The following is a 17,500-nucleotide window of genomic DNA, read 5'->3' on the forward strand; positions in this document are numbered from 1 at the left end:
GGTTAGTGACCATTAGCAGTGGACTACGGCAGGAAGTGGTCAGTGACCATTAGCAGTGGGATTACAGCAGGAAGTGGTCAGTGACATTAGCAGTGGGACTACAGCAGGAAGTGGTCAGTGACCATTAGCAGTGGGACTACAGCAGGAAGTGGTCAGTGACCATTAGCAGTGGACTACAGCAGGAAGTGGTCAGTGACCATTAGCAGTGGGACTACAGCAGGAAGTGGTCAGAGACCATTAGCAGTGGGAACTATAGCAGGAAGTGGTCAGTGACCATTAGCAGTGGGAACTATAGCAGGAAGTGGTCAGTGACCATTAGCAGTGGACTACAGCAGGAAGTGGTCAGTGACATTAGCAGTGGGACTACAGCAGGAAGTGGTCAGTGACCATTAGCAGTGGGACTACAGCAGGAAGTGGTCAGTGACCATTAGCAGTGGACTACAGCAGGAAGTGGTCAGTGACATTAGCAGTGGGACTACAGCAGGAAGTGGTCAGTGACATTAGCAGTGGACTACAGCAGGAAGAGGTCAGTGACATTAGCAGTGGGACTACAGCAGGAAGTGGTCAGAGACCATTAGCAGTGGGACTACAGCAGGAAGTGGTCAGTGACCATTAGCAGTGGACTATGGCAGGAAGTGGTCAGTGACCATTACCAGTGGACTACAGCAGGAAGTGTTCAGTGACCATTAGCAGTGGACTACAGCAGGAAGTGTTCAGTGACCATTAGCAGTGGACTACAGCAGGAAGTGGTCAGTGACATTAGCAGTGGGACTACAGCAGGAAGTGGTCAGTGACCATTAGCAGTGGGACTACAGCAGGAAGTGGTCAGTGACCATTAGCAGTGGACTACAGCAGGAAGTGGTCAGTGACATTAGCAGTGGGACTACAGCAGGAAGTGGTCAGTGACATTAGCAGTGGACTACAGCAGGAAGAGGTCAGTGACATTAGCAGTGGGACTACAGCAGGAAGTGGTCAGAGACCATTAGCAGTGGGACTACAGCAGGAAGTGGTCAGTGACCATTAGCAGTGGACTATGGCAGGAAGTGGTCAGTGACCATTACCAGTGGACTACAGCAGGAAGTGTTCAGTGACCATTAGCAGTGGACTACAGCAGGAAGTGTTCAGTGACCATTAGCAGTGGACTACAGCAGGAAGTGGTCAGTGACCATTAGCAGTGGGACTACAGCAGGAAGTGGTCAGTGACCATTAGCAGTGGACTACAGCAGGAAGTGGTCAGTGACATTAGCAGTGGGACTACAGCAGGAAGTGGTCAGTGACATTAGCAGTGGACTACAGCAGGAAGAGGTCAGTGACATTAGCAGTGGGACTACAGCAGGAAGTGGTCAGAGACCATTAGCAGTGGGACTACAGCAGGAAGTGGTCAGTGACCATTAGCAGTGGACTATGGCAGGAAGTGGTCAGTGACCATTACCAGTGGACTACAGCAGGAAGTGTTCAGTGACCATTAGCAGTGGACTACAGCAGGAAGTGTTCAGTGACCATTAGCAGTGGACTACAGCAGGAAGTGGTTAGTGACCATTAGCAGTGGACTACGGCAGGAAGTGGTCAGTGACCATTAGCAGTGGGACTACAGCAGGAAGTGGTCAGTGACCATTAGCAGTGGACTACAGCAGGAAGTGGTCAGTGACTATTAGCAGTGGGACTACAGCAGGAAGTAGTCAGTGACATTAGCAGTGGACTACAGCAGGAAGTGGTCAGTGACCATTAGCAATTGGAACTACAGCAGGAAGTGGTCAGAGACCATTAGCAGTGGGACTACAGCAGGAAGTGGTCAGTGACCATTAGCAGTGGACTACAGCAGGAAGTGGTCAGTGACCATTAGCAGTGGGACTATACAGCAGGAAGTGGTCAGTGACCATTAGCAGTGGACTACGGCAGGAAGTGGTCAGTGACCATTAGCAGTGGACTACAGCAAGAAGTGGTCAGTGACCATTAGCAGTGGGACTACAGCAGGAAGTGGTCAGTGTCCATTAGCAGAGGACTACGGCAGGAAGTGGTCAGTGACTATTAGCAGTGGACTACGGTAGGAAGTGGTCAGTGACCATTAGCAGTGGGACTACAGCAGGAAGTGGTCAGTGACTATTAGCAGTGGACTACAGCAGGAAGTGGTCAGTGACCATTAGCAGTGGAACTACAGCAGGAAGTGGTCAGTGACCATTAGCAGTGGACTACGGCAGGAAGTGGTCAGTGACCATTAGCGGTGGACTACAGCAGGAAGTGGTCAGTGTCCATTACCAGTGGACTACGGCAGGAAGTGGTCAGTGACCATTAGCAGTGGGACTACAGCAGGAAGTGGTCAGTGACCATTAGCAGAGGACTACAGCAGGAAGTGGTCAGTGACCATTAGCAGTGGGACTATACAGCAGGAAGTGGTCAGTGACCATTAGCAGTGGACTACGGCAGGAAGTGGTCAGTGACCATTAGCAGTGGACTACAGCAGGAAGTGGTTAGTGACCATTAGCAGTGGGACTACAGCAGGAAGTGGTCAGTGACCATTAGCAGTGGGACTACAGCAGGAAGTGGTCAGTGACTATTAGCAGTGGACTACAGCAGGAAGTGGTCAGTGACCATTAGCAGTGGAACTACAGCAGGAAGTGGTCAGTGACCATTAGCAGTGGACTACGGCAGGAAGTGGTCAGTGACCATTAGCGGTGGACTACAGCAGGAAGTGGTCAGTGTCCATTACCAGTGGACTACGGCAGGAAGTGGTCAGTGACCATTAGCAGTGGGACTACGGCAGGAAGTGGTCAGTGACCATTAGCAGTGGGACTACAGCAGGAAGTGGTCAGTGACCATTAGCAGTGGACTACAGCAGGAAGTGGTCAGTGACCATTAGCAGTGGACTACAGCAGGAAGTGGTCAGTGACCATTAGCAGTGGGACTATACAGCAGGAAGTGGTCAGTGACCATTAGCAGAGGACTATGGCAGGAAGTGGTCAGTGACCATTAGCAGTGGACCACAGCAGGAAGTGGTCAGTGACCATTAGCAGTGGACTACAGCAGGAAGTGGTCAGTGACCATTAGCAGTGGACTACAGCAGGAAGTGGTCAGAGACCATTAGCAGTTGACTACAGCAGGAAGTGGTCAGAGACCATTAGCACCATTAGACTGCTGCAGGGCTAAACGTCTTGGTGAATGTCTGTTCAACTCATTGCCGTCATCGTGAAGCACGTATCTCACGGTTACGGAGATACCACGGCACTATGCCATTTATATAGCTAGAATAATACATGTTTACAATTATATAATGTTTCTATAGTACAAAATGTTATTTCACTCTGTTCTTATGTGGGTAAGGCCACCGCACATCCAAATAAGTTCCCTTCATGACCCCCAGCCCGTCAGTCTCCATAGGATAACATGGGGAAACTCCACCCCCTACCTGATGGCCCCAAATATATTTACATCTTTCTAAAACCACTTTTCCATGTCTGAACTGCATAAAATATAGTAAAAACACTCCACACACGGTGATATAAAATCACGGTCTACCAGTTTTGGTCGTACAGCGTGTGGTACAACACGTCACACACGAACTGATCTGACTCCCGAGCATTCCCAGGTCAGACGGGAAATCTCGCAAAATCCCTCGAGATCAAACGTGACTTCAGAGTAAACAATCATGGCGGACGAAGAGGACGCAGTGGCGATAATTTGTAGTTTGTTTTTAACCGAAATAAAACGTTATCAAAAGAAAAGGCGATGGTCAAAGAAGTGGAGACAACGCCAGCATGGACTATACTTGCTCTACTTATCTCCGACGTCCACCGGACTTTCTGGTGCGCCGTGCCGCCGCCTGTTTTGATGTTGTTTCCCGGTGCTTTCCTCGCCGCCTCGTCACCTCTCTTTCTGATTGGCTACACGCCACAGTCCACAGGCTGCGTGCTCGTTTGTCCCCGGGGGACACCACACACGAGGAGGAATTGGGCCAAAACAATCCAACATTTTGGATATCCCCGATTTGAGATGGGAGCGGTCCCGACGTCCTTCAGAGCAGACGAGAGCAGTCTTAACACACCACACACGGCAGGAACATCTGATCAGATTATTTTACCATAATCGGAGCATCCTTAAGATGGTCAGAAGGGGGGAATCGGGCTAAAATCGGCCTCATTATCCTGCCGTGTGAACCAGGCTTAACAAGTATTTTTTACTGTGACATTGTATGATTTACAGTTACTCTCCAACGTAGCATCTGGGTGCCGTGTTATGACGGAAGTGACGAGTAACTAGACGGTGAAAGGTTATGACGCCACTGACGGGCGACTAAAGGAAACGTGATGTGTCTGAAAATAAAATAATAGATTTCTCTGAGTTTGCCATTTGATGGAAACATTTGGGATAGTGTAACTACACAACTCAAAAAAATATATAACATATGGTCGTTTTTAGACATTTTAATGCATAAATGTTATATATTGTACCTTTAAAGACTACCAAAGTAGATTTAGAGACTAAAAAAGTAGATTTAGAGACTACCAAAGTAGATTTAGAGACTACCAAAGTAGATTTAGAGACTAAAAAAGTAGATTTAGAGACTAAAAAAGTAGATTTAGAGACTACCAAAGTAGATTTAGAGACTACCAAAGTAGATTTAGAGACTAACAAAGTAGATTTAGAGACTAAAAACCCTAAAACAAGAAAAGACTACGAATAAATCTGTACAGAAAAACCAAACCCCGTTACAAAAGTAAGTGTGAAAGTGACAAAATCTTTCGGAAAAAGCGTCAAAAACATCCGAAAAGTGACAACAAAAGTAACAAAAATGAACCGCACAAACTCTAGAGACATTCAACCTGACTAAATGAGGCAGGGGAAAGCAGTCTAAGTCACTATATTAGTGTATAAAGACTAAAAAAGTAGATTTAAAGACTAAAAAAGTGGATTTAAAGACTAAAAAAGTGGATTTAGAGACTAAAAAAGTGGATTTAAAGTTAAAAAAAGTGGATTTAAAGTTAAAAAAGTGGATTTAGAGAATAAAAAAGTGGATTTAGAGACTAAAAAAGTGGATTTAAAGTTAAAAAAGGTGGATTTAGAGAATTAAAAAAAGTAGATTTAGAGAATAAAAAAGTAGATTTAGAGATGAAAAAGTAGATTTAGAGACTAAAAAAGTAGATTTAGAGACTAAAAAAAAAAGTGGATTTAAAGACTAAAAAAGTGGATTTAGAGATGAAAAAGTAGATTTAGAGACTAAAAAAGTAGAATTAGAGACTAAAAAAGTGGATTTAAAGACTAAAAAAGTAGATTTAAAGACAAAAAAAGTAGATTTAAAGACTAACAAAGTGGATTTAGAGACTAAAAAAGTGGATTTAAAGTCTAAAAAAGCAGATTTAGAGACTAAAAAAGTAGATTTAGAGACTAAAAAAGTGGATTTAGAGACTAAAAAAGTGGATTTAGAGACAAAAAACGTAGATTTAAAGACAAAAAAAGTAGATTTAAAGACTAACAAAGTGGATTTAGAGACTAAAAAAGTGGATTTAGAGACTAAAAAAGTAGATTTAGAGACTAAAAAAGTGGATTTAGAGACTAAAAAAGTGGATTTAAAGTCTAAAAAAGCAGATTTAGAGACTAAAAAAGTAGATTTAGAGACTAAAAAAGTGGATTCAAAGTCTAAAAAAGCAGATTTAGAGACTAAAAAAGTAGATTTAGAGACTAAAAAAGTGGATTTAGAGACTAAAAAAGTGGTTTTAAAGACTAAAAAAGTGGATTTAGAGACTAAAAAAGTGGATTTAAAGTCTAAAAAAGCAGATTTAGAGACTAAAAAGTAGATTTAAAGACAAAAAAAGTAGATTTAGAGACTAAAAAAGTGGATTTAGAGACTAAAAAAGTAGATTTAAAGACAAAAAAAGTAGATTTAAAGACTAACAAAGTGGATTTAGAGACTAAAAAAGTGGATTTAAAGTCTAAAAAAGCAGATTTAGAGACTAAAAAAGTAGATTTAGAGACTAAAAAAGTGGATTTAGAGACTAAAAAAGTGGATTTAGAGACTAAAAAAGTAGATTTAAAGACTAAAAAAGTTGATTTAAAGACTAAAAAAGTGGATTTAAAGTCTAAAAAAGCAGATTTAGAGACTAAAAAAGTAGATTTAAAGACTAAAAAAGTGGATTTAGAGACTAAAAAAGTGGTTTTAAAGTCTAAAAAAGCAGATTTAGAGACTAAAAAAGTGGATTTAAAGTCTAAAAAAGCAGATTTAGAGACTAAAAAGTAGATTTAAAGACTAAAAAAGTGGATTTAAAGTCTAAAAAAGCAGATTTAGAGACTAAAAAAGTAGATTTAAAGACTAAAAAAGTGGATTTAGAGACTAAAAAAGTGGATTTAAAGTCTAAAAAAGTAGATTTAAAGACTAAAAAAGTAGATTTAGAGACTAAAAAAGTGGATTTAGAGACTAAAAAAGTGGATTTAGAGACAAAAAACGTAGATTTAAAGACAAAAAAAGTAGATTTAAAGACTAACAAAGTGGATTTAGAGACTAAAAAAGTGGATTTAGAGACTAAAAAAGTAGATTTAGAGACTAAAAAAGTGGATTTAGAGACTAAAAAAGTGGATTTAAAGTCTAAAAAAGCAGATTTAGAGACTAAAAAAGTAGATTTAGAGACTAAAAAAGTGGATTCAAAGTCTAAAAAAGCAGATTTAGAGACTAAAAAAGTAGATTTAGAGACTAAAAAAGTGGATTTAGAGACTAAAAAAGTGGTTTTAAAGACTAAAAAAGTGGATTTAGAGACTAAAAAAGTGGATTTAAAGTCTAAAAAAGCAGATTTAGAGACTAAAAAGTAGATTTAAAGACAAAAAAAGTAGATTTAGAGACTAAAAAAGTGGATTTAGAGACTAAAAAAGTAGATTTAAAGACAAAAAAAGTAGATTTAAAGACTAACAAAGTGGATTTAGAGACTAAAAAAGTGGATTTAAAGTCTAAAAAAGCAGATTTAGAGACTAAAAAAGTAGATTTAGAGACTAAAAAAGTGGATTTAGAGACTAAAAAAGTGGATTTAGAGACTAAAAAAGTAGATTTAAAGACTAAAAAAGTTGATTTAAAGACTAAAAAAGTGGATTTAAAGTCTAAAAAAGCAGATTTAGAGACTAAAAAAGTAGATTTAAAGACTAAAAAAGTGGATTTAGAGACTAAAAAAGTGGTTTTAAAGTCTAAAAAAGCAGATTTAGAGACTAAAAAAGTGGATTTAAAGTCTAAAAAAGCAGATTTAGAGACTAAAAAGTAGATTTAAAGACTAAAAAAGTGGATTTAAAGTCTAAAAAAGCAGATTTAGAGACTAAAAAAGTAGATTTAAAGACTAAAAAAGTGGATTTAGAGACTAAAAAAGTGGATTTAAAGTCTAAAAAAGTAGATTTAAAGACTAAAAAAGTGGATTTAGAGACTAAAAAAGTAGATTTAAAGACTAAAAAAGTGGATTTAAAGACTAAAAAAGTAGATTAAGAGACTAAAAATCCTAAAATGAGAAAAGACTACAAATAAATCTGTAAAGAAATACCAAACAGCTGTTACAAAATGATCCAAAACGAAGTGACGCAGCAGTCATTTCTCCTGCTCCTTACCTGTGAACTAACCTTCAGTTCACCTGGTCTCACTCACCTGGTCTCACTCACCTGGTCACAGAGATACAGAAACACAGCAGGAAGAACAGCTGATACTCACGGAGATCAGACGGAAAACTGTCCAAATTAATCACAACCAGAGCTGAGACCGACTTCCTGTTTATCTGAGAGACCGACAGACACACACACACACATATACACAGACACACATATATACACACACACACACACAGACACACACACACACACACACACAAAGACACACACACACACACACACACACACACACACACAGACACACACACACACACACAAAGACACACATACACACACACACATATACACAGACACACATATATACACACACACACACACAGACACACACACAGATGGACACACACACACACAGACACACAGACACACACACACACAGACACACACAGATGGACACACACAGACACACACAGACACACACACACACACACACAGACACACACACACACACACACACAGACACACACAGATGGACACACACACACACACACACACACACAGACACACACAGATGGACACACACAGACACACACAGACACACACACACACAGACACACACACACACACACACACACACAGACACACACACACACACACACACACACACAGATGGACACACACACACACACACACACACACACAGACACACACACACACAGACACACACACACACACACACACACAGATGGACACACACAGACACACACACACACAGACACACACACACACACACAGACACACACACACAGACACACACACACACACACACACAGACACACACACACAGACACACACAGACACACACACACACACACACACACAGACACACACAGATGGACACACACAGACACACACACACACACACACACAGACACACAGACACACACACACACACATACAGACACACACACAGACACACACACACACACACACACACACGTGCAGTAACAATAGATAGAGGCTGTGGGTTGGTGTGTAGGTTGCGTTCAGGTCAGCTGCGTGATGAAGATTAAAAACTGACAGAAAGCTCTTTCATGTTGGAAACAGAATCCTTCAGATTGTCTTCCCAACATGACGCCGTCAACGTGACCGAGTGGATTTCCTGCCTTTCACCCACTGTAGGAGACATACGTCAACAACAGCGACTCAAACATCACAAAATGAGACTAAAACTATGATAAAACGTCAACTAAACCAACAAAAACATCGTAAAGGTGACATATAATAATAGGAAAAAGCTACCAAAATTTATAAAGAAACTATAAAAACATTAAAAAAAGGAAGCGACAAAGAAGAGGCCCTCGAGATGTAGCAACTTGTATTTCGAGGGGATCCTAAAAGTTAAAGCCACGGCAACTGCCGCACACTGGAGGGTGACCATTTTTCGGTACAGGAGTCAATCTCACTGTTGGTAACGTGTTCGGGACGGATAGAGCAGAGAAATCAACGGGAGCGGGACGGAGCCGGAGATTAAATTAAGAAATGACGCTGCAATGTGGTGAGTGCGCCCAAAGATTGCGAGGCATTTTGTTTTAGAAAAGAGAACCACTTACAACTCACAATACGTTTGTTGATTGGCTACTGCTAGCTGCAGACAGCGACTCTTCTAACCTACCCTAAATCAATAAATGTGTGTTTTGAGTGTGAGAAGATCTCTGTTAGGAATTACGTAATGAAATGTCCTAGGCCTGCAGGTAATGTATGTTACCTAGACCTGCAGGTAATGTATGTTACCTAGACCTGTAGGTAATGCATGTTACCTAGACCTGTAGGTAATGCATGTTACCTAGACCTGCAGGTAATGCATGTTACCTAGACCTGCAGGTAATGCATGTTACCTAGACCTGCAGGTAATGTATGTTACCTAGACCTGCAGGTAATGTATGTTACCTAGACCTGTAGGTAATGCATGTTACCTAGACCTGTAGGTAATGCATGTTACCTAGACCTGTAGGTAATGTATGCTACCTAGGCCTGCAGGTAATGCATGTTACCTAGACCTGTAGGTAATGTATGCTACCTAGGCCTGCAGGTAATGCATGTTACCTAGACCTGTAGGTAATGTATGCTACCTAGGCCTGCAGGTAATGCATGTTACCTAGACCTGTAGGTAATGTATGCTACCTAGGCCTGCAGGTAATGCATGTTACCTAGACCTGTAGGTAATGTATGCTACCTAGGCCTGCAGGTAATGCATGTTACCTAGACCTGTAGGTAATGCATGTTACCTAGACCTGCAGGTAATGCATGTTACCTAGACCTGTAGGTAATGCATGTTACCTAGACCTGCAGGTAATGTATGTTACCTAGACCTGTAGGTAATGCATGTTACCTAGACCTGCAGGTAATGCATGTTACCTAGACCTGCAGGTAATGCATGTTACCTAGGCCTGCAGGTAATGCATGTTACCTAGACCTGCAGGTAATGCATGTTACCTAGACCTGTAGGTAATGCATGTTACCTAGACCTGCAGGTAATGTATGTTACCTAGACCTGTAGGTAATGCATGTTACCTAGACCTGTAGGTAATGCATGTTACCTAGACCTGCAGGTAATGCATGTTACCTAGACCTGCAGGTAATGCATGTTACCTAGACCTGCAGGTAATGTATGTTACCTAGACCTGCAGGTAATGCATGTTACCTAGACCTGCAGGTAATGCATGTTACCTAGACCTGTAGGTAATGCATGTTACCTAGACCTGCAGGTAATGTATGTTACCTAGACCTGTAGGTAATGCATGTTACCTAGACCTGCAGGTAATGCATGTTACCTAGACCTGCAGGTAATGCATGTTACCTAGGCCTGCAGGTAATGCATGTTACCTAGACCTGCAGGTAATGCATGTTACCTAGACCTGTAGGTAATGCATGTTACCTAGACCTGCAGGTAATGTATGTTACCTAGACCTGTAGGTAATGCATGTTACCTAGACCTGTAGGTAATGCATGTTACCTAGACCTGCAGGTAATGCATGTTACCTAGACCTGCAGGTAATGCATGTTACCTAGACCTGCAGGTAATGTATGTTACCTAGACCTGCAGGTAATGCATGTTACCTAGACCTGCAGGTAATGTATGTTACCTAGACCTGCAGGTAATGCATGTTACCTAGACCTGCAGGTAATGCATGTTACCTAGACCTGCAGGTAATGTATGTTACCTAGACCTGCAGGTAATGTATGTTACCTAGACCTGTAGGTAATGCATGTTACCTAGACCTGTAGGTAATGCATGTTACCTAGACCTGTAGGTAATGTATGCTACCTAGGCCTGCAGGTAATGCATGTTACCTAGACCTGTAGGTAATGTATGCTACCTAGGCCTGCAGGTAATGCATGTTACCTAGACCTGTAGGTAATGTATGCTACCTAGGCCTGCAGGTAATGCATGTTACCTAGACCTGTAGGTAATGTATGCTACCTAGGCCTGCAGGTAATGCATGTTACCTAGACCTGTAGGTAATGTATGCTACCTAGGCCTGCAGGTAATGCATGTTACCTAGACCTGTAGGTAATGCATGTTACCTAGACCTGCAGGTAATGCATGTTACCTAGACCTGCAGGTAATGTATGTTACCTAGACCTGTAGGTAATGCATGTTACCTAGACCTGCAGGTAATGCATGTTACCTAGACCTGTAGGTAATGCATGTTACCTAGACCTGCAGGTAATGTATGTTACCTAGACCTGTAGGTAATGCATGTTACCTAGACCTGCAGGTAATGCATGTTACCTAGACCTGCAGGTAATGCATGTTACCTAGGCCTGCAGGTAATGCATGTTACCTAGACCTGCAGGTAATGCATGTTACCTAGACCTGTAGGTAATGCATGTTACCTAGACCTGCAGGTAATGCATGTTACCTAGACCTGCAGGTAATGTATGTTACCTAGACCTGCAGGTAATGTATGTTACCTAGACCTGTAGGTAATGCATGTTACCTAGACCTGCAGGTAATGCATGTATAGTGTAGCCTAAATTTCCGAGGCAACCTCAGTGATTTGACCGCGATTAACCAAACATGCACCAAACACACACATACAGAGACACACAAAGGCAGAGCAGTATGTCCCTTACACACACACAGACACACACACACACACACACACACACTAAGGTGGAGCAGTGTGTCCTGTATGTCTCTTACCAGCTAACATATTTCTAGATGGATCATGAATATGGAACGTCTACTCCAGTTCATGCAAACGCTAATGTAAAATTTAAAGCCAATAGGAATACTTGGAATTGATGGTGGAGGTAAATATTCATGAAAAAGGACAAGTTTGTGAACGGGCAACACAGATTTAGATGATGAACAACTAAACATGTTACACACTGGACCTTTAAACAAATTAAAAAGCAGAAAACAGTCGGTTAAATTCTTCAGATTTTCATTCTGGATTAAACTAAAAACTGTGAAGCAGGTCTACTGACTCTTGATGCCGTCCAGGTCGACAGACATCAGCGTCTCTGCCTCGTCGGGGTCATCAGCAGCAACGGTCGTCGCGACGCAGCCAGGTGAGAGAGCGCTGTGATTGGACGAGGCGATGGGCGGGTCACTGTGAAGGGGAGGAGTTACACGTTAAAATGTTTTTAAATGCAGAAAACTTGTATTTTTCCAGAGAAAGCAAATAACCTGGTGGGCGTTTGGTGCTGCTCCTCTGTTTCATTCAGACTGAAGACCTCTTCCTCGCCGTCCTCGTCCTCCTGGCCTTCTTCTATGGTGGCGGCAGCATTGGGGGCGGAGCCTCGCCTCCCCTCCTTCCTCCCCTCATTGGTCCTCTTCCTCCGGCTGTCAGCGGGGGGTTTGGACAGAGGGTGATGGACTTGGAGGGAAAAGTGACGGTGATCTGCAGCGGGGAAAATAGATATTTATCACAACTGTGTTTTGCAACATAAACGTGCAAAGCCCGTCCCCTAATCCTGTATCTGAAGTCTCTTTATATAGACCTTAGTGGTCCCCTAATACTGTATCTGAAGTCTCTTTATATAGACCTTAGTGGTCCCCTAATACTGTATCTGAAGTCTCTTTATATAGACCTTAGTGGTCCTCTAATACTGTATCTGAAGTCTCTTTATATAGACCTTAGTGGTCCCTAATACTGTATCTGAAGTCTCTTTATATAGACCTTAGTGGTCCTCTAATACTGTATCTGAAGTCTCTTTATATAGACCTTAGTGGTCCCTAATACTGTATCTGAAGTCTCTTTATATAGACCTTAGTGGTCCCTAATACTGTATCTGAAGTCTCTTTATATAGACCTTAGTGGTCCTCTAATACTGTATCTGAAGTCTCTTTATATAGACCTTAGTGGTCCTCTAATACTGTATCTGAAGTCTCTTTATATAGACCTTAGTGGTCCTCTAATACTGTATCTGAAGTCTCTTTATATAGACCTTAGTGGTCCCAAATATATTAACCACCAACCCTCCATAAGACGAATAATTATATATTTTTACCATTGTACAAATCCCTGGTAAGATCCCATCTTGAATATGCATGCTCAGTCTGGTGTCCATATAAATTAAAATATGTAGAAAAGGGTCCAGAGAAGAGCTACTAAATTAATTCCAGGAATGAAAAATATGTCTTACGAAGATAGATTGAGGAAATTAAGTTTACCGACTCTCACATTTAGGAGATCCAGAGGAGATATGATTCAGGTGTATAAGCTTTTACAGGGAATATATGATGTAACAGTGGAGCCTATCTTATTGAAAAGATTTCTGGGACAGGATATAAAATCCTCTATTCCAGACTCAAAAACACAAAACAAATATATATATATATATATATTTGATATATATATTTGTTTATATATATATTTGTTTATGTATGTTTGTTTATATATTACCACAAACTTACTGCAGCCATAGCTCAATGGGGGGCTACTGCATGTAGACCTTCTCCATGTTGATAAGAGCATTAAAATGAGAAAAAATAATGGGACAAAAAGAAATCAAGGGACATTTAGAATAGATAAAAATGTGCGATTAATTGCGATTAATTGCGAGTTTACTATGACATTAATGCGAATCGCGATTAAATATTTGAATCGTTTAAATCTCAGATACAGTATTAGGGGACCACTAAGGCCTATATAAAGAGACTTCAGATACAGTATTAGGGGACCACTAAGGTCTATATAAAGAGACTTCAGATACAGTATTAGGGGACCACTAAGGTCTATATAAAGAGACTTCAGATACAGTATTAGAGGACCACTAAGGTCTATACGCCGGGAGACGGCCGAAAAGGACGCCTCATACACGCTGGGAGACGGCCGAAAAGGACGCCTCATACACGCCGGGAGACGGCCGAAAAGGACGCCTCATACACGCCGGGAGATGGCCGAAAAGGACGCCTCACATGCCGGGAGACGGCCGAAAAGGACGCCTCACACGCCGGGAGACGGCCGAAAAGGACGCCTCACACGCCGGGAGACGGCCGAAAAGGACGCCTCATACACGCCGGGAGATGGCCGAAAAAGGACGCCTCATACACGCTGGGAGATGGCCGAAAAGGACGCCTCACACGCCGGGAGGCGGCCGAAAAGGACGCCTCATACACGCCGGGAGATGGCCGAAAAGGACGCCTCATACACGCCGGGAGATGGCCGAAAAAGGACTGATATATACCATATATATATTGGTTGGTGGTTAATATATTTGGTATATACCATATATTATATATGGTTGGTGGTTAATATATTTGGTTCCTCTAACATCTCATAGCCCAGCCTGGCGCCTCCATGAGAAAGGATCTAGGAGTTTGGGGGTCGCACCTTCAAAGTCCTGCTCGTCGTAGACTCGGAGTTTCTCAGGCGGGCTGCGAGCTGCAGGGCGAAGGATCTGCTGAAAACCCTGAACATCGAACGCTTTATTCAGATCCTCCTCCTCTTCTTCTTCACTGTGGCCACGGCGAGAAGACGGAGACTGCAGGAGACAAATAATCATTACTTACATTACAAAATGTTTACATCTCATGATATAACTCGCGCTCACGCCCCATGGTACGCTGCGTTCACGTGGTGTCAGATCGAGTGCGGATAGGGCCGGAGCCCGGCCCGCGTCCGACACAGTTCAAATCTCAGACTAATGACACGTACGTTTGTTTGTGTGGAAAGCTTTTATTAAGCAGCTGTAGGAAGCACAGGCGCCGATTTATGTTTTCCTCCGTGGGTGCTCACGGGCGTACGCCCTTTAAAAAAGAAAAGTAGTCAATAAATGTTTGCATTTCAGAACCTTAAGCCTGGTTCACACGGCAGGATAATGAGGCTGATTTTAGCCCCGATTCCCCCCTTCTGACAATCTTAAGGATGCTCCGATTATGGTAAAATAATCTGATCAGATGTTCCTGCCGTGTGTGGTGTGTTAAGACTGCTCTCGTCTGCTCTGAAGGACGTCGGGACCGCTCCCATCTCAAATCGGGGATATCCAACATGTTGGATTGTTTTGGCCCGATTCCTCCTCGTGTGTGGTGTCCCCCGGGGACAAACGAGCACGCAGCCTGTGGACTGTGGCGTGTAGCCAATCAGAAAGAGAGGTGACGAGGCGGCGAGGAAAGCACCGGGAAACAACATCAAAACAGCCGGCGGCACGGCGCACCAGAAAGTCCGGTGGACGTCGGAGATAAGTAGAGCAAGTATAGTCCATGCTGGCGTTGTCTCCACTTCTTTGACCATCGCCTTTTCTTTTGATAATGTTTTTTTGTTGGTTAAAAACAAACTACAAATTATCGCCACTGCGTCCTCTTCGTCCGCCATGATTGTTTACTCTGAAGTCACGTTTGATCTCGAGGGATTTTGCGAGATTTCCCGTCTGACCTGGGAATGCTGGGGAGTCAGATCGGTTCGTGTGTGATGTGTTGTACCACACGCTGTACGACCAAAACTGGTAGACCGTGATTTTATATCGCCGTGTGTGGAGTCTCTCAGGATTGGAAAATCAGCCAACAATTTTAAAATCGTCCCGTGTGAACTAGGCTTTAGGAAATGGACAGCGGCCGACATGAACACACACACGCCTATTAACTCGATAATAAAGCCGTAAAGCAGGCTATCTTTCATCTCAGGACAGCGCCACTTCTCACAAATACAGATAGGACTGGAGATGAGAAGTTGAACTGACACGTAACCGCGATCAGCTTCGTGGGAAATTAAGAATCACTTCCACCTGTCTAGTAGCCTAGGCACACGATGACAGACGCTCCACTTAGCACCAACTGCAATGTTTAATTTTAAATTAATGGAGCCGACTGGCAGTCTGGCACTGGGTGCTCAGTATTTTCGTGGGTGCTCGAGCTCCGGAGCACCCACGGTATCGGCGCCTATGGTAGGAAGGCATTCAGAAATGTCAACAGATGAGGTCATCAGTGCACATGGGGCAACAAGCTCACGTTAACCCAGGGACGCTCCTACATAATCAGCTGTTATAAATTTAAAATGTTCAATGCCTCATCACTGGGGTTGGGCATCGAAAACCGATTACTACTATGAATCGTTTCAAAAATTAAACGATTCCAGTGGAATCGTTTGAAATCGTTTGGAGCATTTGGTTTCAAATCTGATCATGGATACCAAATTTAACATGAGCAAGTTTGGGTTTCCGTAGCAACCAGGCGCTTTTTCAAACCTTTATTTAACCAGGATAAAAACTCCTTGAGATTACAAATCTCTTTTACAAGAGTGTCCTAGCAAGTACCAGCAGCGAGGTTTCAAAATAAATACAAAGACAATAACAAATAAAAAACATAGACACACTTTCACTCATCATATTCAAACAACAATGTCATCATAAACAATCTGGGTCCTAAATCGATTTAAAAACAATGACAGACAGACCGCCTTTCTGCAAGATCCTTTAGAAAGCCTTTAAAAGAACTAAATGAGACCAACTCCTTCAACTGTAGTTCATTCTGAAGATGATGTGGGCTTTGGGGACTGATAATAAAAACAGATCCTGTTGTTGTGTTGCAGCCGTGGAGCTCAGTAGTTGTTTTTTTTGTTTTTTCTCTAGCAGCCTTTAGAAAATGGTAATTTGTAATTTGCACAGCTATTTGAGTAGCCTAGATGTTTCATGTCCTTTTGTTTTTCTAACTTTTTTAACCCTGTGTTTGATGTGTGTCTCTGTTGTAACTCTTGCAGCAATTTCTCTCTGTGTCCAAAACGAATTTCTCCTCAGGGAGACTAATAAAGAGACTTTGACTTTGAGTAAGCAGCGCTCTAGTCTGGCTTTATTTACGTTGAAAAAGCCGTAAAACTGCAACCCACCATTGAATCAAAATACAACTTTCCTCTTATTTGTGAAACCCTAACCCTCAAAGAATCGGAATCGAGATTCAGAATCGTTAAAACTGTTAATTGTTTTAATTTTGTATTAACTATTTTTAATTTTGTATTTTTAATTTTGTATTAACTATTTTTAAATTTTGTATTAACTATTTTAAATTTTTCGCCTTTTTTAGACATTTTTTTAGACCTTCTTAACCGTACGTCCACACCTCCGCCGCCTTGATCTTCTAAAGATACAGGAAGTCATTCATTTTCAATGGAAGCTGCTTCTCTCAGCTGCAAGGAGCGGAAAATCTGTCGGCGTCACGTTTTGGCCGTTTTGAGCGACCAGAGCGTCAATCGGAAAGTTGAAAGTAGGTCAACTTTATGGTAATGAGCTATGACGCGGTTCAGCGGCAACCAATCAGAATCTAGACGTCCTTCACGCTGGCTGATTCCAGAGAAACATACGATGTAAACTTTGGTTCCTACCAAAACATTAGTTCAGAGAAAAAGGAGGAGAAGCTCATCATGGCCGTTGCTGGGTTCCCTATCATTTATGATATTTGCGTATAGGGACCAGTTAACGTTACCTGCCGGTC

The 17,500-nt window shown here is 42.2% G+C and overlaps 1 protein-coding gene across 1 annotated transcript in view; it reads right to left on the reverse strand.

Moving 5' to 3' along the window:
* LOC116040391 (anion exchange protein 2-like) overlaps positions 1-17,500 on the reverse strand; it is a 42,399-nt gene that overhangs the window by 23,722 nt on the left and 1,177 nt on the right. Inside the window, exons 2-4 of the mRNA XM_036005183.1 lie at positions 14,412-14,562; positions 12,263-12,476; positions 12,061-12,185 (exon numbers count right to left, since the gene is read on the reverse strand). Of these exons, the coding sequence (XP_035861076.1) occupies positions 12,061-12,185; positions 12,263-12,476; positions 14,412-14,562 (490 nt within the window). The remainder of the gene's footprint in view (positions 1-12,060; positions 12,186-12,262; positions 12,477-14,411; positions 14,563-17,500) is intronic.

This window comes from Sander lucioperca, chromosome 9 (assembly GCF_008315115.2).
Source record: "Sander lucioperca isolate FBNREF2018 chromosome 9, SLUC_FBN_1.2, whole genome shotgun sequence".
In the NCBI taxonomy this organism is placed as follows: domain Eukaryota; kingdom Metazoa; phylum Chordata; class Actinopteri; order Perciformes; family Percidae; genus Sander; species Sander lucioperca.